The sequence below is a fragment of the Sminthopsis crassicaudata genome, chromosome 1, assembly GCF_048593235.1.
Source record: "Sminthopsis crassicaudata isolate SCR6 chromosome 1, ASM4859323v1, whole genome shotgun sequence".
NCBI lineage: Eukaryota > Metazoa > Chordata > Mammalia > Dasyuromorphia > Dasyuridae > Sminthopsis > Sminthopsis crassicaudata.
In genome coordinates this window covers 675,028,751-675,049,846 of record NC_133617.1, presented here as the reverse complement: position 1 = coordinate 675,049,846, position 21,096 = coordinate 675,028,751, and the positions used below count along the sequence as shown (strand labels likewise).

General features: G+C 44.1%; 2 protein-coding genes across 2 annotated transcripts in view; both read left to right on the top strand.

The window, feature by feature from the left end:
* The window catches only part of STIMATE (STIM activating enhancer), a 63,285-nt gene extending 53,918 nt beyond the window's left edge, over positions 1–9,367 (top strand). Inside the window, exons 5-8 of the mRNA XM_074283530.1 lie at positions 3,968–4,080; positions 5,077–5,154; positions 6,175–6,324; positions 6,956–9,367. Of these exons, the coding sequence (XP_074139631.1) occupies positions 3,968–4,080; positions 5,077–5,154; positions 6,175–6,324; positions 6,956–7,072 (458 nt within the window). The 3' untranslated portion in view covers positions 7,073–9,367. The remainder of the gene's footprint in view (positions 1–3,967; positions 4,081–5,076; positions 5,155–6,174; positions 6,325–6,955) is intronic.
* A 3,509-nt stretch (positions 9,368–12,876) lies between these two features.
* On the top strand, positions 12,877–18,273 carry MUSTN1 (musculoskeletal, embryonic nuclear protein 1). The gene is made up of 3 exons (XM_074283531.1): positions 12,877–12,980; positions 16,886–17,006; positions 17,221–18,273. Exons 1-3 carry the CDS (start codon positions 12,972–12,974, stop codon positions 17,325–17,327), a joined length of 237 nt encoding a protein of 78 aa, XP_074139632.1. The 5' UTR covers positions 12,877–12,971; the 3' UTR covers positions 17,328–18,273.
* Positions 18,274–21,096: the final 2,823 nt, after the last annotated feature.

Below are 21,096 nucleotides of genomic sequence, written 5' to 3'. Positions count from 1 at the left end.
CCCCAGTGACCCATCTCCCCATAGGCCTTTTCTCTTGTGACCATGGCCTGAGTCATAGTAAAGTAAATTTAGGTTCTACCTCAGTCCAGAGAAGCAGTTCTTTCTCTTATTAATCCGTTTTTCCTTGGCCAAGACAAAAACTGTTCACTTATACATGATCCCTTTGAAACTCCATGTTTAGACAACCTTTGTCAAGAGCCCTAGCTTCCATTCAAGATGAAGACAACCCTTGTGACTTTGGCTAGGGCTAAGGAGCCTGAACACCTCATTGTGCATTCCAGGGCACCAAGCTTTCTCTGCTATCCCAATACTGGTGCTTTGGCTTGTCCAGACCCAGTGGGGAAACATGCAGTGATTGAAGCTATTAGGGGCAGGAGTGCCTGACCTGTTTTATCCATCAGGTCCCCACATCTACCCTTTCAGCTTTCCTCTTGCCAATGTCCTCAGCACAGGAACAATAGTATGGTATGTGGGAAGAGCAGTGGAAGTCAGAGAAGCTGGGATCAAATCCTGTCTCTATTACTAATAATTTGATCTCAGAAAGATTCAATTATGTTTCTGAACTTTTATGTTTTTCTCTGTAAAATGGATGTTTCTCTTTTGCCTCCGTCATGAAAGTGCTGAGGGTCCAGTGAGACAATGCATGTGAAAGCAACCCTGTATCGATGCAAAGTCTTGTCCTAGCTATGTGTCCTTGGATCTTGCAGCCTGTATTGTCTCCTCACCTGTAGAATTGGAAAAAGAATTCCTGCCTCATGGGGTTGCTGTCAGCAGGGGATGAGAGACTGGTTGAGCAATAGCGTTTGAAAATCATTGACTACTTGTATGTATGCGAGTTTGTTAGTATTATGGTTTAATTATGAAACCTATCTTTGCCTTTGATGTAATTATATCTGGTTATATAGAGAAATATATGAATTAAAGGATAATTCACAGGACTAGCAAAATGTTCAGTATATTCCAAATGCAGGCTATTATGGAACTATTAAAGAACAAAAGGAAAACTATCTGTGGCTTGAGGCATTAGAAGAAGACTTTGTCAGTGACCCGTTGAATAGGCTGGATTTGGACTTTACAAGTGGAAGAGCCTCAGGCAATATAATCAACTAGTTACTTCTTTAGTGCCTGTATTATCATTGATATTATGACCTTTGAAGGAGAAGTGAGTTGGCAAATCAGAATTATTATACCCTTCTCATCTTTAAACAGTAGCATCATTTCAGGGAACAGGATATTCATTCCTCCCAGAGGATAGGAGTGGCTACTGAGAACTTATTCCTAGCCCCTGGTTTTGCCCCACCACTGGTTGGTTAGGCAGGACTTCCAGGTGACATCTGCCAGCATCTCTATCCTGACTCCTAATTCACAGGCTCTGTAAGACTAATTGCTTCTTTCAACTTAACTAGGAGTTTTCCCTTGTCTACCCTTTGAAAATTTGTGATTTTATCACCATCTTTGTCATCATCAGCAGCAATAATCTCTGATGAATTTTATAAAAGCTGTTCTCATTCATTACTTGCTTTGATTTTTACATCAGCCAAAGACCAGGCAAATGGTTTTTATTGTAATTTTACAGATGAGAAAGCTGAGGTTGTCACTGCAGAGAGAGTATGGTAGTATTGATAGAGCCTGAACTTAAAGTGAAGAGGATTTGGTTCAGGTTCTCAATTTTGTTTCGGATCAGGTCACAACCTCTCTGAGACTGCATCTCCTCATCTGCAAAATGATGATAGTAACAGATTGTACTTCCCTCACAAAGTTGTGGTAAATGTGAACTCTTGCAGCACATAAGTGTCAGACCCAAGATTTAAACTCAGGTCTTCTGACTCCCTGGACAGTATTCTTTGCACTGCTTTATGCCCTTGTGAATTTACTTTCCCTAAACTGGAAAGAAAAAACCAGTTTTGACTAAGTCTAAGATAGTCAGATGAAAATGGGTATTGCCCTTCAAGTGTTATCTGAAGACAAATAGGGAGTTCAGTTTTCTTTATCCCTAGATTACTTCAGTGGAGTCGATCAAGAAGTGTTCACTCTGTCCGTCTGATTTACAGGTTTTGCCCCATTGTGAGAGATGATATCCTTAAAGTGTCCTAAAAGACTGCGATTTGGCTTTCTTATGGGCATTTCTGTCAGAAGCTGGGGAAGTCATTTCTATCATGGTCAATGGTAGAAATAGATAATAAAGGAAGGAAACTTTAAGAAAATATGATTTGTTTTTTTCTTTGGGTATGAAATAAATTTTTGTGCTTGGTTTTTGTTTGAGAACAGACCTGTCAAGATTCAGGAAGTTTTCAGGAGTGTTATGTTGTGGCTTTCAGTTTTGTGAATTCCTTGGACTCATAGTTTTGTGAACTTTTTCTGAGATGGACTAAGGATTATGTAAAGATTACAAAAGTTTGTTTTAAAAAGCATTTGTAGGCATTATTCTTTTGTAATAGTTTTAGGCTAAAATGCCTATTGTCCTTTTTTACAGAAAACTCAAAGATGGAAAATTACTGAATTTGAACATGTCAACCACAAATCTTTTAAGGCTTTCCAGAAAAGGGAATAGTCCTGATCTCTTAGCCATTACAGCTATATAAAGGCATTCACTAGGATTTCTGCTCTGTACCCTTGGCACGTTCTGTCTTGTAGGAATAGGGGCCTATTACACAAATGCCCACAAAGAGATTGCTTTATGAATAGTGGAATCAAAGGATTAAACTGTCATTTTCTTGTTAATAGCCAAGTTTTCATTCTCAAAGCTTAGTCCCCAGAGCAGTTGTCTACTGCTGCTGCTGCTTAAGCTGAACCTTCCTTAGTCTTTCTGAATATCCTCTGAGGCTCCTGGCACTGGGTCTAAACTGCCAAAGAACATGACTCAGGTATTGTCCACAAAGCCAGCTGTGCTAGGCGCGGCAATCCCAATGCCCCTGTGACAGCAGGGCAGGTGCCCGCCATTTATTCTCCAGGAGATTCTGAGCGCTGCCAGTAGCCTGTTTGCTGTGTCCTCTTTGTAACTTAGCATCTGGATTGATATGTCCTGTAATTGCTAGTCTTCCAGAATTCATCTATTTAGTAGGCATTTATTCAATGAATAGGGCCTCAGTGCTCAGTCTAGCTCCTCTGAGAAAACATTGGTAAAACATTTGACTTAATGCCTGGCACAAAGTGGGCCCTTCATAAGTCCCTTCTTCCTTCCTTCTCTTCCTTTCTTGCCCAATTCCTTCCTTCTTCCCTCCCTCCTTCAGCATTTCAGCCTGTCAAAGTCTTTTTGGATCCTGTAGCAAGGCCTAGGGCCAGAATGGTGTACTGTTCTTTCTTCCACCTTCTTTGAGAGTTTTTCTCTTGTTTCCTTTGAGTTATCCTTTCTGGTCAATACCTTTTACTTTAACCTCCGCTGAGGAGCCAAGGACACCTAGGAGGTGAGATGTTCTGATTTTTGCCCAGAGAACCAGGCCATGGGACAAATTATTGCCCAGGATCTCTTAGTTTCTTTTAGGGCCCAAAAAAACAGTGAGTCAGTTACTGTTAGTACTGATACTGGCTTAGTAATGGGTGAAAATGATTATCTTATTTAATATGTTTCTGATGCCAGGCTGTTCATTAATGTGCAGTCAAGCACAGCAAATCTGCTCTTCTAGAATGCCAACCCAGAGGCACCTTGGAAATCCCTCTGAGAAAGACACAAGAAGAAAATCCATTTAGGCCCTCGATTAGGAAGTCTCTGGCCCTTCCTGTCTGAAGCATTAAGATCTGTTGGGTTAGTGGCAGTTGCCAACAGACCTTACAATTTATTTAAGGCACATTGGAGTCTCTTACATGGGACTTTTGTGCTGTGTAGGATTTTAGTTAAGAGGTGAAGCGCTAGAAGCAGAAGGCAAAGGAGGGAGAAGGGAGTGGGGGAAGGGAGATGAGGAGACAAACCGGGAGTTGGTTTTGCTGGACGCTTCTCCGTGTTCCTTAGTGTCTGCTATTGTATTTGCAGGAGACCCACTGCAGTGTGGTGCCTGGGTTGGGCAGTGTGCTCTGTACATCGTAATCATGATGTTTGAGAAAACCATCATCATCATCGTCCTCCTCATACCTCAGTGGAAAAAGGTTTGCATTTTTCTTCCTGCCTTCACTGGTTCCCTGAGAGCACCATTGGCCAGGGGAAGGTCAGCTCTGGAGCTGTTGCAGCTCGGCTCTGTCCCCTCGGGGGTTCAGACTTGTCTTGGTGGTTTCTTCTCTGAGCTCCTTACATGTGGCCCCCAATTCAGGCAGGCCCAGCAGTGGGCTTGCCATCCCTGGGCTGGACCCCCCCCCTCAGTGCCTGTAGCATCAGAAAAAGCAGCACTTTTAGGAAGGCTCGTGGCCTCATGCTGTGTGACTGGCTTGGCATCCGTAGCCTGGTGTTCAGTTGGATAATGAATGTCTGAACATTTAGAACACTCTCCCCATCCTGTGGCCTGCAGTAGAAAGGAGCCTGGTCCTACCCCATGGCAGGGTGTCTTTCTTAGGATCTGTGCCCATACTCTACTCCAAGAGAGCTTCTTTCCTCATGGGCCAGTGGGAATGATGGCTTCATTCTTGGCCTTCATTGCAACAATTCACTGGCATCATTGCAGCAGGTTCTAGACCTGACACATTCTTCAGACTGGCCTGAAAAGAGATCAGCTAAGTCTGTAAACAGGAGAACAAAAACTGCCAACCTTAGCACTCACCTAATCCCTAAATCTGTGAATTTGTTACAACTACAGACTCCAGAGGGAGACTAACCTCATGAAGATGATGGCCTCTGAGGAAGGGCCCATGGAGCTCCCTCCTCTCAGCTCTGTCTGTTGCCAGACAGGCCTGAGAAAAGGTTCCAGAAAGTTGCTGATACATCATTTGTAGTACTCTTGGTCTGATGTTCTTGTCTTTTTGTAAAGATAACTAGAAAATAGACCCTGGCTTCAAAAGGCCAACTCTGCTACTTACTGAAGTCGAGGGCAGGGCCTGGGGAAAGCTGGCAGGGCCACAGGTATGCTTAGCCGCCTTCTCCCTTTCACCCCTCAGGGTGACCTTAGGGATCAGACTTTCTGCTGACTGAATTGGACTCTCTTCTCTTCACAGGTTGCCCTTTTGAATCCTATTGAGAACCCTCAACTGGAGCTGGCCATCGTCATGCTGATAGTCCCTTTCTTTGTCAATGTTAGTATGGACAGCATTTTTCCTCATTTTTCTCCCCTCTAAGAAATACAGATTTGAAAATTTGTGTGGATAATATCCTCTTCATAATTCTCCAGTCCTTTTTTCTTGTGATTTCTGTGTACTCATCATGGCACCCCTGCATGTCTAAATGGGTCTTTGGATACTTGTCATGGGAGGGCCAGAGTAGCCTTTTTATCACTGCCACCCAACCCCCAACCCCCCAAGGATAAAGTGGACAGTGGAGCCATGTCAGTAGCCTTTCATTGATTCTGTCCTGGCAGCCAAAGGCAGTTTTGTGCGATATTTGTGCAGTGTTCTCAGGCTCCTTCCTAGAAGAGTATTCTCAAGATTATTTCCTCCTCTAGGGTCTCTTTTACTGGCCTATGTTTTTGAGATTTCACTTAAATCATTACTGGAATTCTTTATTTGAGAGAGAGATTAAAGTATTAAATGTGGTACAGGAGTTAGAAATTAGCAAAAGAAGTCCAATAAGCCCCTAGTGGGAACGGAAGACTAAATTGGGACATAGGTGTCAGACATGGGTGGAGAGGCCAGGGGTGTAGAATTGGACAATGTGGCCCGTGAGCCGAGGTCCCAAGTTCATGGCTCTTTCATTGAGCAAGTCATTTCAAAGAGCTCTGGGTTTGGAGCGAGAGACCTGGAGTTTAGATACTGCCTCTGCTGCTTATTGGCAGGTCACCAGCCTCTCTGGGCCTGGGTTTCCTCATCTGTAAAATGCAGGGGCTGGAGTAGGTGACCACTGCGGTCACTGCCGGCTTCAGATCTCTGGTCTTGTTGTTTCTATCCAAGCTTCTGTTTTCTCTTGTGTTTAAATGAAAAGGCCTGGGCTCTGTGGGTCTCTTCCAGCATCAGATTTGTATTACTCTAAATGGTCTGACAGAAACTTGACAGAGTGAAGAAGGGGGCTGGACGTCATTTGCCATTGACAGTGATGACAGTGTCATGTTTCTAAGTGGCCAACAGGTGCCCACTCATAACTCGCTCCTCATCCTCCTGCAGGCGCTGATGTTTTGGGTTGTGGATAATTTTCTTATGAAAAAGGGAAAGACAAAAGCCAAGCTAGAAGAAAAAGAAGCCAGCTTGGACTCAAGAAATGGAAGCAAAGTCCGGTACAGGCGGGCCGCGTCCCATGAAGAGTCAGAGTCTGAAGTAAGGGGCATTTTTGGGTGTTCATAAAAGGCCAGTGTGGTGGCTCTAGGGGTTACCAGAGCCAGTGTGGCACATCCTTGCTTTTGTCCCCACACAGTCCCATTAAGCCCTAAACCAAGAGATCTGAGAAAGGAGCATTGTCTGAAACATGGGCCCTTCTCCAGGCCCTCAGCCACAGACTTGGCAACTCAGGTGCTTCCATAAGTGAGGTGGAAAGGAAAGGGACAGATCTCTTCTGAAGAACTAGAAAGAACTGGTCTGGGATTCAGGAATAACATGCGAGTTTCCATTGTTCTTCCCTCTGCCCCCTCAACTCCCCTCAATGTGCTTTAAAGAGAAGGCATGGCCGGAAATGATCTAGAGACTCTCAGTGCCCCTCCTCACCCTAGCGGTGAATAGATGTTAGGCCTGCAGAGCACGATCTCCTGGGGAAGCTGGGGTTTGTGTGTAGTCACTTGACTCCGACCCAGGGCTTTTTTTAGAGGCTCAAAGCCTTGTGGCTGACCACAGTGAGTCCTCCCCTCCTCTTCCTACCCCCTTGGGCAGTCTAGGATGGGGAACAGGGAGGGCCGGAGTGCTGCCCCCTGCAGGCTCGGACCCATAACACAGCCACCCTGCCTTTCTGTTCCAGATTCTGATGTCTGCAGATGACGAGATGGAAGAGTCAGATGCCGACGAGGACCTCCGAAGATTGACCACCTTGAAGCCTGTGAAAAAGAAGAAGCACCGATTTGGGCTGCCTGTATGACACGCTTCCTGGCCTGGGGCCTGCGGCCATGGTCACTCTAAACTGGCGGGCTTTCATTCTGCAGTGTCACTTGACCTCTCCCCTTCCTGCTCCTTACCTCTGCCCTTCCCACTCCCCTTTCCTCTCTTACTACTGTCCTGCCTTCTCTGACACCCGTGACGTGGACCGAGGGAGGGAGAACCAGTGCCCGAGGAGGCCGTGGCAGTCGGAGGCTACAATTCCGTTGCACTACAAATACTGACCTAATATGCAACCGAGGTTAGGTTTGGGTCTTCTCCATCCGTCTGGTGTATCGAGTGTTGTTGTCAGGGACCAAAATTACACCGGCCTTTGTCCGGCTCAAAGGAGCTGACGAAGAGGATGACATGTGTGTGCTCACACGGCCCATGTGTGCGCACTCACACACATACACACACACACACACACACACTCACTCAGACTGCAGCTGCCTCCTTCCAGTTCTGTGGGGAATGACGAGATGAGTCACATTGGGAGGAAAAAGTAATCCAGATTGATCACGTTGGAGCCAGTATGTTTTCTTACTATAAAGAAGTGGCTTTTGCAGAAATTAATTCCTAGAACCCAGGATAGTTTTATGGTTATAAGCCTTAACCATGTTGATGTTTTAAGTCTCTGTGTTTGTTTTCCTACAAGGTACCTATGGAATTGATAGGAAGAACATAGATTTTTTTTAAGTCTTCTTTATCCTATTTGACTTTTATAATTTAAGTTATATTTTCATACTCTTCTATTTAAGGATCCTTTTTTTAGCCACCACCAAAAAAGAAAAGAGATGGTCTGTTTACTTTTCAAGTAATGTCTAGGTGGGGGAAAAGTCAGAAGGTTTGCTTCAGAATAATTTAATTGTTTCATGACTTTGCATTTAGGCAGGGGGCTCAAGAAGAGAAGAGAGCCAGTTCTCAGCTGTAATCCCCAGACCATGTACCCACTTAATGTCATCCTTAAGCATGGAGTCTCTATTCTAAATGGCCAGAATTCCCATGCTTTCTCTGCAGATTTAGACCATCATAAGCACCTTGCAATAAAATGGTCATGTAAAAGGGGTTCACTTACCATAAAGGAAGATGTAAATCTTGATGAGCAACATTATAATCCATTTGGCTGAGCATCATACTGAGAACATATTATTCTCAAACCTTCCTCTCTCTTAATTCCTCCTTCATTCTCCCCAAATACAACAGACTGAAGTATGAACCCAGATTTCTTCTCATGTGCAGAGATGTAGCCTGCAGAACTAGCCAAGAAATCCTTCCTTAATGCTTTTCTGAATCCCAAGATTGTCAGCCTATTTTGCACACCCTGATCATTCTCTTCCTAAGCTTCCCCATGTTTTCCAATTTTTTTTTTTTGATTGACAGAGGTGAGAGAAAGCCTCAGGGCTTCTTTGGATCTGCAGATAGGAGCTTCCAGGTTTGCATTTGCCATTTTCATAAGGCCAACACATGCCCTCAGCTGGGCTTCTTAAATAACAGACCAGTTTGCAAAAATGTTTTCTTCCTCATGTGGAGCCCCAGGCAGGGAGAAGCAGCAGAGGCATTTGTCACAGCTGAGACATCAGGGTGACAATGTAGAAGGAAATAGTAGAATGACTTCTCTGCACTCTGGAGAGCAGCTGTTCCCAGGCTTAAGCCAAACAAATTCAGTGAATAACAACTCAGTTTTTAAAAGATATTTTTAAATGTTTTACATACACATATTAGGTCTGGATTGTGGTATGTTAAATAGGCTGCTAAGCAGGCTCCCACAGGGACCTCAGAGAATATTGAACTGTTACGCTCCCATATTTTCTTGCTATTCTAACATTCCTATTTGTTGACCTATGGGCAACGAGCAAGCCTTGATGGAGATTTCCCAGCTATACTATGCCTTGTGCCAAGCACCCAGCAAGAGACTTGTTCCCAACCCTGACCCAGAGAACTGAGGGGAGCCACTGACCTGTAACTGTGCTTTTACACATCCTCTTTGCAATAAGAAGTGATTCGTTGTTCCTGTGTAATCTGTTCCATCTGAGAACTTGGTTGCAGGGGGCTGAGAGCAAAGGGGAATTCTTCCCCTGACTTTATTCCTTCCACCTTCCCGTTATTCTGCTCTTACCCTTCCCCCATGGCTGTATAGTCAGCTTCTCCTAAGGCAGAAGAGAAAGCAGCATTTGGGGAAGCCAGCTCTCATCCCATCTCTGGGCAGTTATCTATGAGATCCAGAAAAGAGACTCAGTGTGTTCAAAGGCATCAGGATTTAGGAAGACTGACATAGATTTTCCTGCCTGTAGGAAGTGACGCATGGTCTTTCTAAATAGCCTTTTCCCTGATGCTCTTCCCTGGCAATTTGAACAGCATACATAGCTACTTTGTTCCCTCTATCCCTTTGGATTCAGAGCACACAGGGTGTTTGATTTTGAGTTTTGTTTTAACCTTTAGCTAAGTCTATACAAACCATCTATTCCCTATTTTTAAAAAGCCTTAATCATGTTAAATGTGTTAAATTATGTGTTAACACAGATCTCAGATGATCCAAAACATTGGAGCAATGGTATATGAGGGAAAGGGGCAGGGGAAAAGAGAGAGATGGTGAGAATGTGGTATATTTTTCTCTGAATTGTTTTTAATAAGTGCTTTGAGATCTCTGGGTTACAGACCTGTAAGCTGACTGATAGGATGATGTGGTTAGGCCTTGCAAGCCAAAGACCATTTGGGAATGTGGGTTCCCTGCTCTCTGAAGATAGAATATAGGGTTTTCTCTTGGTGATTAGTTTATCCAGCATGACTCCACCAATTTTGGCCACACTCTAAACAGGTAGTCTCCAGCCTTTAGTTCAGTATCCCAGGAAGACATTGGAAAGCAATGAGGGCTTCCTTCCATCAGGGTGTTCTTTCTTTAACAGAAGCATCCTATACAAAACATCACCTGTCAGCTAATAGCTACAGGATGCTCATCCCCATTGTCATAGATATCCCTGAGGAAGCATTATTCAACAAGGTACTTGGGCTTTTTTTGAGGAGCAAAGTAAAGCAGGCTTAAGTCGTATTACTATTAATCTGATCCATTGTCCAAGTGTGACTGGTTATCAGTCCTTTACATAGAGATTGGATTCAAAGAGTAATGTTCCAGGTATAGGATAATATGTGTCATCTTGGTATATATTTGTCAGAAACGAGGGCACCGGACTGCAGTTTTCATATGGTGAGATGTGAAAGTAGCTTAGATCTGTCTATAATAGCTTTGTGTACAGAGGGCCATCTGTGGCTAAGCTGCATTGAAGAAGCTTCAAAGCTCAACTGAACCACATTCCCCATCCTCCTCTTTTTCCACTGGACTGTCATGTGTTAATGTCAATGTATCTTGCCTTTTTCTTCAGGGAAAAAAAAAACTTAGAAGCAAGACTTCTCCCAGACAGTGCAAATTGGTGCCTTTTGCTGGCACTAGCCCCAGGCATGGCTTGCAGTCAGGTTCCAGAAGACTCCATTGGGAGCCTCTGGAGAATGTGGCCACCAATGATACCCACCACTGTGCTTCACTAATCTGTCATCCATGGGGCTTTTTTTGGGGGGGGGCAGCAGAATAAACTGAAGAGTGGAGCAACCCAACTGTGCTACAGAGTAGGGGAAATTTCTTTAAGAAAGTTTTCAAATGTTCCTAACAGAAAAATGGAAAGCTGATTTTACAGTGTCACTTTTCCAAAGGGATTGTTTTCCTTTGGTGTGGGACCTAGTTCTTATTGGGGAATAGGTCGGGTTTTGTCTCATTTGGTTTGGGGTTATAGGTATCTGAATGTTGAGCTCTCAAGAGGTTTCATTTGAACTTTCTTTTGATGAATAAGTTAGGCATTGGACCTTTGTGAGCAAAAAAACCGTAATAGAATACTGCTGCATTTGATGGTATTGTCCAATCAGTGGTGTTACAGTTTAAAAAAAAAAAAAAAGAAAAAGAAAAAAAAATTAAGTGTAAGGGAAGATAATGTACTTACATTGTATAATGGTTTACAATAAAGTTTGACACCTTATTACCAATTTTTAAAAAAAAAAATTTGATTGTACATTCTTATTAGTGTTAAACGGCAGTTATAGCAAAATGTGTAGGGAATGTAACAGCCAGAAAGAGATCTCAGAAAATGCCTAGTCCGGTCCCTTCTACAGAGAGGAGAAATAGACCCAAAGAGGCACTGACAGCTATGTTTCTGGCTGAGTGCTGGACCAACTGTAGACTCAACAAGGGAGCCTAAGGGGCTGATGGGAGATTCCCAGAAAACTCATGCATGGTACTAAGAGAGAAGGGAAAGGATGGCATTTTCTCCTATGTTGTCTTCTCTTTTATGGAGCTGAAAGACTGGCTCTTCCAAGGAATGGATGACGTTAATGAGTCTGGAAACAAAGGAATTCTGAGAGAAGCTTCTTTCAAATTCCCTGGAAATGTTCCGTGTAGGTGGAAAATGCAGGAGCCACCTTTTGCCCAGTGGGATGGACAGTGTCAGCTTCATGTTGCAGTCCAGAATTAATCCCCTGCCCAAATGGGTTCCCCACAAACCCCTATCTTTGGGCTAGAGCCTGAGGGGTGAGGGTGGGGACAGGAATGGCCTAGGGGCTTTTTCCAAGCCGCAGTGGAATGTCTTCTGGAGAAAACCCAAGTGAGCCAGGGTCCCAGCCATACCCAACTATGAAAGGGGGAGCTCAGCCTGCATCCTTATCTGGCTCCAGGTAGACTAGGTAAGGGGTGGATGAAAAGAAGCTAGGTTGGTGGTAATTGTCTCCTGAATTTAATTGCGTCTCTAGATTCCTCATTTCAAAGTGGATTATCAAAAGCTGGAAGGGAGCCAAAGATCCTCCAGTCTCTCCCAGACCTCACTCTGAATTTCCTGACTGGTGATCATGAACTCTGAAGACTTCTATTGGCAGGGAGCTCATTACTAATTTTCATCACAAATTAAGGAAGTTTATGAGCAATCCCAATAATGAATTGGCTTTAAATGTTGGATACAAAGGCAGGAGGGAAAGAGCTTAATTCAAAGATGTGTTCCTGGAAACAGAGATAGGGTTTAATATGGATTCTGAAGGGCATCTGAAGGATGTGGATTATAGAGGTGAGACAATCCATGCACTTTCAGAGTCACTGCCAAGCCTGAAGCCTCCTGGGTTGTGGCAAAGTCAGGACCAGAACCAGAGGTGGTACTTGGTCAGTATTTTTGGATGAGGATGATTGAGCATTGATTCCCAGATAGAAAAGTCTTTCTCCTACTGAGTATCCTGCCTTCAACAGGTGGCTGGAAAGGGAAAGAATACAAGATCCCCTGTAGGACCCCAGATAGAGTAGCCATCCATCCCTACTGAATCCCCATATCCCTCCCCACCCCAGAAGAGATTCAATACAGTGAGCTCGTGGAGAAAGTCCTTTGAAAATTTCCTTTTTTTTTTCCTCCAGAGCAAAGCTGGGTGACAATGGGTGGGGAGGAGGGGAACAAACAAGTTATAATATTCAGTTCTTCACTCAAGGTTTCTTCCCTTTCCTACACACCCACTACGAACACAAAAACTTTCATATAAACAGACACACAGTCTTCAGGAGCCTGACTAAGCCTCAGCTATAAATAGAATATCTTGCTCCCCATGGACTGGGGTCCCCCCAGCTGTTGCTTCTCATCAAGGCGTTGGGGTCCTAGCTGGCCAGACCCCAAGTCATCTCTAAGAATAAACTTGGGACCCAAGCAGCTTGTGTGGACTTGACTCATGGGGGGAGCCAGGCCAGGGGAGTGACTTCATAGGGAGGGGCTGGCTATATAAGTCCCCCTGAGCCCAGGTCCTGCTTAGAGCACTGTAAACAAGAACGCTTCAAGAGGAGAGAGCCAGGCTGCCTGCCGCTGGTGTCCCCACGTACTCCACTTACAGCAATGTCCCAGGTAGGCAAATAGCCCAGAACCGGCCCCAGCCACCGACTGCCTCCAAGCAGGAAATATTTACTACTGGGGGTGGGGTGGGGGGCAGGAAATAGGTGGTAAAAACGGGAGGGCTGTAGGAGGGAAGATGTGAACAGCTGGCTAAAAAGGAAGAGAGTGCAGGACCCTGGGAAAATTTGGTTGCTTTTAATTACGTGTACCAGTGTATCTGGATGTTTCCATGTATGTGAATATGAGGGATTTGGTTCTTTTCTCCCAGCCTTACCTGAACCCCCCTCTTTCTTCATGTCTGTACTTACATAATTGGCAGCTGGTAGGTTAAGATTGTGGGGAATGGATGGTGAATAGTTGTGGACATTCTCTTTCTTCTCTCTGTGACAATCTGTCACTCTGTCTGCCTCTCTGTCTCTGTGTCTATCTGTCTTCCTCCTGTGGCTGGGAGATGACAGATGAGCAAATGGTGGGAATCATGATAGCATACAGCTGGATCCATTCTACTTCTGCAGGAAGAAATGACTCTTCACTCTTCCCTAGTCCCGGATATCAGTCCCTAAATCTCCAGCTTACCCCAGAACACAGATTCCAAGCACCTAATGGTGTACACTTGGCCAGATACTGTATAAGCTCTGGGGGATTCAAATAAGAGAGACAGCCCCACTACCCTGCCCAGCTCAAACCAGCCACAAAGAAGGGAAAGAGCTCAGCCAGATCCTGTCGTAGACAAAGCTTCGGTGCTCAGAAGGATTGTAGAGACCATAATCTCATTGTATAAATCAAAAAACCGGCTCAGGGAGGATGATCAGCAGATTGAGAGCTGAAGGGACCTCGGAATCCACAGCTATTAAGATTAAGACATGGCTAGGTTACTCTCACTACTGGGGTGGAACCTAGATTTTGATGTTCTCACCTTAATTTTTCAGGAAACTATGAATTTGAGTAGGATTTTCGAAAACTTCACTCAATGAGTTTAGAAGTTCCGATCACCACTCTCCCTATCTAGACCCTTGTCATCTATAAATTAGTTCAGTCATTTTAGTCATGTCCCACTTTTCTGTGATCTCATTTGGAGTTTTTGTGGCAGAAATACTGCAATGGTTTGCCATTTCTTTCTCCATTTTATAGTAGGAGAAACTGAGGCAAACAAGGTAAAATAACTTGCCCAGGAACACAACTAATAAGGGTCTAAGGCTGTCTCCAGGGCCAGTATCCCATCTACTGCAAAACCTCGAAGCCCCCAGGATTCACTAGATGACCTTAAAAGTCCTTTCCAAATCTACCTCTATTTTCCTGTAACTACCTCTTTCATGAACTATTGTTATACCCTCCTCCCCTGTCTTACTCTAATCCATCTATCACACAGATGCCAAGGCAATCTTAATGTAGTTGCTCCTCTGTTCAAAGAGCTTCAGGGGCTCCTATCCACCATCTCCAGGACAAAATGCAGATCATTTGGCCCAGCACCTGAGTCCTTCCAGAGCCTGGCTCCAAATTATCTCTTCAGTTTTATTGCTTCACATGCACCAGATTTTAGCAAAACTGGATGCCTGACTCCTGACGATCTTATCCAGCCCTGACCTACCTCGCCTTTATGAGATATTTAAGTCATTGTGACTTTCTCATCACATCTGCTAAAATCCTTTTTTTTTTCAAGACCTGAGGTGCAGCCTCCTCCAAGAAGTTCTCTTCTACCTCCATTCCATTCTCATCTTGTCTTTTGGTCATGTGTGAATCATTCTCCCATTAAATTGTAAAGAGCCCCACAGTGAAAATTACCTGATAATCAGTGTTAATCGGGTAATAATCAGTGCTGAATTAGGAAGCCACCCATGGCTCAAGTGCCGGGGCAAATTGACCTATATGTAGCAGCTATCTCTGAGGAGCAGGGAGAAAAGAAAAGAGGGGAAGGGCCTGGGGTGGGGGCTAGTGGACCACCCTGAAGAGAGAGCCTGCACCCATCAGGAGGTTTACTTACCCCTTGTCCCTTTCCCAACATCTAGGACCAGAGTCCTTCATCACTTAGTCCTAGAATTTGCCACTGGGTGCCCAGAGCGGCCCTTGACCACCTACATAAACTGTCCCTTCTAGGGGCTGATGCTGCTGAGGAGAGAACTCCTGAGCACAAAAAAGTGGTTTTTATCATATATTAACATCACTCAGACTCTCAAAGAAGTCACACATAAAATGTCCCCAGACTTTTGTGACGAACCAAGAAGACAAGAAGGGTCTCAGGAGCTCTCTGTCAGCCCACTAGACTAGCCACGTCCACCATCCGGCTGGCTCTGACTGAGAATCAGCTCTGATCCTGGTCCAGCCCAAGCAGAGCTGGCTAGGAATGAATTCTTGGCCTCTCGGAATAGGAAGATTCTTGGAGAACTTTCATCTATCAGTCAGCAGGTCTCTCTGTGCCTAAATTTTTACTCAATCAACAAGCATTTTTCGGGAGCATCATTCCCCAGTTAGTAAATGGCCAAATGATATAAATAGGCAGTCTTCAGAGGAAGAAATCCAAACTATCAAGCCACATTTAAAAAAATCCTAAACACTAATAATTAAAGAAATCTAGTTATTATTAAATAAAATCAAAATCTTAAACTAAAACAACTCTGAAGTTCCAACTCACTTGTTAGATTGGCAAAGTTGGCCAAAAAGGAAAAAGAACAAATGCAGGAGGGGCTATGGGAAAACAAGCATTAATGCACCATTGGGAGAACTGTGAACTATTCCAACCATTCTGGAAAAGAATTTTGTAACTGTCTCCAAGGCTATCAAAGTGTACATAGTCTTTCACGCAACGCCACTACTATGTCTAAGGAGCTCAAAGAAAGAGGGAAGAGATCTCTTTCCAAAATTACAAAATTATAGCAGCTTTTGGGAACCACTTAACAAGGCAAAAACTCCCCCCCTAAAGGAGGACACATTCTAATGAGGAAGGCAGCTTGTAAATACCTGGAGGATTGTTAAATTGTGTCTGACTCTGTGACTCCATTGGGGTTTTCTTGGCCAAGATACTGTGGTTTGCCATCTTCTCCAGATCATTTTTTTTAAAAACAGTTGAGTGAGTTGCCTGTGGTCAAATTTGAACTCAGATCTTGACTCCAGACCTGGCATATATAAGAACAGGGGATCTGCCCTCAGAGAGCTCTTAGACTTTGGAGGACAAAGAGGGGAAAGAGACTTTTACTGTGAGCTAGGGAGCTGTGAGTCTGGGGGAGGCAGGGAGCTTCCTAACCTCTGAGCTTGGAGGCACTGTGGACAAGGGCTGCCGTGAATCCTAACTTAATCTCTGCATCCAAAGCAGTGGTTTCAATCTTGTAGACTCTCAATCCTAGCATTCCCTATACTTTATTTAGTTCTCAACTATAATTTCCTTAGGCACATTAGAAAGTGGTTTATTTTGCCTAGAGGTATTAAGGTAGAGAGTATTGGGCCTAGAATGGGGCAGAGGAGAGAGACAGAGATAGACTAAGAGAGAGAGAGCTGAGTTCAAATTTTATCTCAGGCATTTGTTAATTATGTGACTCTGGGCAAGTCACCTAGTTTCTGTTTGCCTCAATTTCTTCAGCTGCAGAATGGAGATAATAATAGCACCTATCTCCCAGAGTTATTGTAAGGGTCAAATTAAATCATAGTTATAAAATACTTAGCATGGTGTCAGGCACACAGTAGGTGATTAATAAATGCTTGCTTTTTAAATTTTTATTTTGCCCCAGATTCAGGGATTTTTCTCAGATGCAAGTATTTAGGCTAATAAAAAACAAATAGAAGACAGGTTTTATTAGTCTAAAAATCTGTGTGTAGCCTCTTGCTTTTTAAAAATGAATGGTGAAGAGAGTAACCCTGATTGTGAAGAGGTCACCATGTCTGATAGAATATAAGATTTCAATTTTCTTTCCTCTTGGCATCCTCAGGAAGCTCCCATCAAGAAGAAACGACCCCCCATGAAGGAAGAGGACCTGAAGGGAGCCCGATCCACTCTCTCTAAGAATCAAGAAATCAAATCCAAGACCTACCAGGTCATGAGAGAATGTGGTACGTTTCCCTGCGGGAATGGGCATCCAAGGAAGGGCTGGAAGGGAAGGAGTGCCTAGAGGCAATCAGTAGGAAGGGTGTCCAAGGATGGACTGGGGGAAAGAGCATTCCCCGTCCTTGGAGCGTTTTCCTGGGCTGGAGTGACTGAAGGCTTGGGAATCCTTTAGGGAGGGACTCCCTTACTAATGTCTTTCCCCTTGTCTTCTTCCTAAAGAGGAAGCTGGCTCAACTGCCCCATCTGTGTTCAGCCGCAGTCGGACAGGAGGAGAGACTGTCTTCGAGAAGCCCAAGTCTGGGCCCCCCAAGAGTGTCTTTGGCTAAGGAACTCTGCTGCTTCTGGCCCTGCTCATCTCCACCCCACTTCCCATATGAACCCCAGCACCTGTCCTGACACGGACAGCAAAGCAGACACCTTTTTTTTTTTTTAAGTTTTCTTTTTTTAAAATACACAAAATGTCCACTACTTTTTCCCTTGAAGTACAAGGTCCAGGACCCAGGGTTAGTCTCCTTCAACTTCCCTTGATTCCCCAGAATGGATCCCACAGACATAAGGATGTGTGGAAACCTTTGAATCATCAATAAATCTAAGTAACCAGAAGTATTTGGGACACTGGTCTCTCCTGCTTTTGGTCCAGACCCAGATTATGGTCCAAGGACCAGGATAGGAGGGGAGGAAGTTTCAAACATGGGTAGGCCTTTCTACAGGGAAATCTGGCTGCTGTTTGGCCCCAGCCCAGCCCCTCCCTCCTTTCCTCCCTCCAAATCATCACCTTTCTCCTCCAGAAGGTATCCCTGAATCCCCTGCCCTACACAGGGCTCAGTTCACACTGAGGAAGGTTGCCCATAGAAAAGGACACAAGCTCTTCAAGCAGCTCCAGTCTAGCTACAAAGAACAGCATAATAATTGGTGTGTGAGATTCTTGGTACAGAGAATGAGAGCATTTGGATCTTAAAAGAGGGAGGGATCCTTGGGTTGAGAGATTAAAGAAGTCTCATGGGCAAGTTTGAGTGGGTCTAGAGGTAGCAAAGGTTAGGGTTAGGAGGGACAGGGAACAGAGTAAGGAAAAGTGTGGGAGTTGGAATAAGCCTGCAATGTGTAGGGAACAATAAGGACATTGGACTGGCTGGAGTGAAGGCTTTTGTGTAGGGGAATCCTAAGAAATGAATTGTCCCACCAATTACTGGGATCAAATGAAATCATATTTGTAAAGCATTCTGTGAACCTTAAAATGCTACAAAAAGCTAATTACTATTGATTACTATCTGACTCTGATTTCCAGTCTTTATTTCTTTCTCTCCCTGGAACTTGTTTTGTTTTTTTTTGTTTGTTTGTTTGTTTTTTTATCTATAAAATAAGAAGGTTGGACCAGAGCAGAGGTTCTTTTTGGAGGGGAGAGGGGAGGTAAATCGGGGTTAAATTTCTTGTCAGAGTCACTTAACTAGTGTCTGAAGTAAGATTTGAATTCAGGTCCTCCTGGTTCCCGGGCCACTGTCTATCCATTGTACCCCTACATCTACATCAGAAAAGACATTCTTAACCATTTTGTGTAGCATGAGGCACTCTGGTGAAAATCTACAGACTGCTTCTCAGAATGATGTCTAGAAATAATTGAAGGAAATCCAAAGTTTCAGTAAGTGGTTGATGAAAATAAAGATCTAATTTTTCCCCAGCCAAGTTCACAGGTATCAAGAAAAATAAGCACTGATCCCTGGGCTAAATGTTCCCTTCCAATAATCCAGGTCTCTAAGGTGAGAGAAAAAAAGAGAGAGACAGAGACAGAAAATCAGAGACAGAGAGAGACAGAGAGACCGAGAGAGAGCAGCTCTCATTACAGTCTCTGAGATACAGGGCTAGCCACACCCTGCTGATTCTCTTGAGGTTCAGCCCTTTCCACATTATTCTTTTATCAAGAACCATTCTTGCCAGACCTGCTTTGGCCTTCCTTCCCTTTAGCTGTCCTGAAAAAAGTACACTTTGTTTTTCCCTGAAAAGGGCTTTGAAATATATTAAGTGCCATTTAAGTTAAAGAAAATAAACTACTGATAGGATTATTAACACAGAAATGCCAAGTCAGCAATCTCAGGACTTAATAAAGCTACACAAATTCACTTGTGGCCCTTAGGCCCGATCATAAGGTCTGAAATGTAAGAACTAGAAGGAGACTAGGAGATACACATTGATATAGCACCTACTATGTGCCAGGTATTATGTAAATGCTTTTTACAAAGGTTATTGTGGCCCTATGTGGTAGGTGTTATTATTACCCCCATTGTACAATTGAGGAAATTAAATCAAATATTTTGACCAGGGTCTCCCTTGAATTTGGGTCTTTTTGACTTCAGAAACAGAGTCCTTATCCACTGTACCACCAGCTGTCTCTGGTGCTTCTAAGAAACCTTGGAGAGCATGTAGTTGAACTCTCTCATTTTATAAATGAAGAAACTGAAGTCCTAAAAGAGGAAAGTCATATGGGTAGTTAAGTAGGGGAGGTGCTTGAATTCATAAACCCCGAGCCTTTACCCTGCTTTTCCCAGCTCCTCCCACCTGAAAAGATCTCTGTGAGCTAGAGGGAAGGGGGTGTTAGGGTTAATCCCTTCCATGTGGACCTTTTCTGGCCCTGGTCCCTATGGACCTGGGCCTATCTCTTGGCTGAAGTTCTTGTTTGCTATCTATGGGGGAGGCTCTTTCATTACATTCCTTTAAGCAAGTCTCACAGTGAGATATAGAAAGAGAGAGAGAGAGAGAGAGAGAGAGAGAGAGAGAGAGAGAGAGAGAGAGAGAGAGAGAGAGAGAGAGAGAGAGAGAGAGAGAGAGACAGAGACAGAGACAGAGACAGAGACAGACAGAGACAGACAGGGAGAGAGAGAGTCAGAGACAGGGAGAGAGAGACAGAGAGAGAGAGAGAAAGAGAGAGAGAGAAAAAGAAAGACGGAGAGAGAGAGAGAGAGAGAGAGACAGACAGACAGACAGGGAGACAGACAGACAGGGAGAGAGAGAGTCAGAGACAGGGAGAGAGAGACAGAGAGAAAGAGAGAAAGAGAGAGAGAGAAAAAGAAAGACAGAGAGAGAGAAAAAGAAAGACAGAGAGAGAGAGAGAGAGAGAGAGAGAGAGAGAGAGAGAGAGACGAGACGAGCGAGGACGAGACGAGAGAGAGAGAGGCTGGAAATTAGGAGACCCAGATCTGAGCTCCTCTGACTAGATGTGTAACCCCTAGCCCAAAACTCTTTGCTTTTCCTGGGCCCACACTCTCCTGATCCCTAAATAGAGGTGGTGTGTATGTGTGTGTGTGTGTGTGTGTGTGTGTGTGTGTGTGTGTGTGTGTGTATGTGTGTGTGTGTGTGTATGTGTGTGTGTGTGTGTGTATGTGTGTGTGTGTGTGTGTGTGTGTATGTGTGTGTGTGGGGGGAGTTTAGATTAGGGTCCCTTTCATCTCCAGATATCTCCTGGGATACCACTTCACTCCACTCTTACCTCTTATATACATATCTGGTGCCGGTGCTTCTGTGCCCCCTGGCAGTAAGGAAGAATCCCTCACTGGGGATATTCCCCTAGGTTTTGTGCTCCCTCTCTTCTATCTATTTCTCCCTCTTTGTCTCTTCTATCTCTTTCTCTGTATCTCTCTCCTCATCAGCTCTCATGGATTTGAAGATCTCTATTCAGATGACTCAAAGGTCAATATGTATTATACATTTATGTATATATTATACAATATGTATTATACATGTATACAATTATACATATTGATAATTCTAATCCATGCTTCCAATCATGCAATACTCCCTGCCTAATAAACATTTCAAAATGGATGTCACAGAGACATCCCCACCTCAATATGTCCAAAATGTAGCTCGTCTCCCCTCCCCCAACCACGCCCTCTTCCAAACTTCCCTATCCTGACTACCATCCTTCCACACTCTCATGTTCATAAACTCGGCACTCTCCTTGGCTCCAGTTTTCCTCACCCTTTCTCCATCCAATCTACTGCCAGTTTTTGTAGTTTCTACCTCACCAAGATCTCTCGCATCCATCTCTTTCTTCACTCCCCCATAATATCACCCCCATAATATCAATAATATCATCAGTAGCTC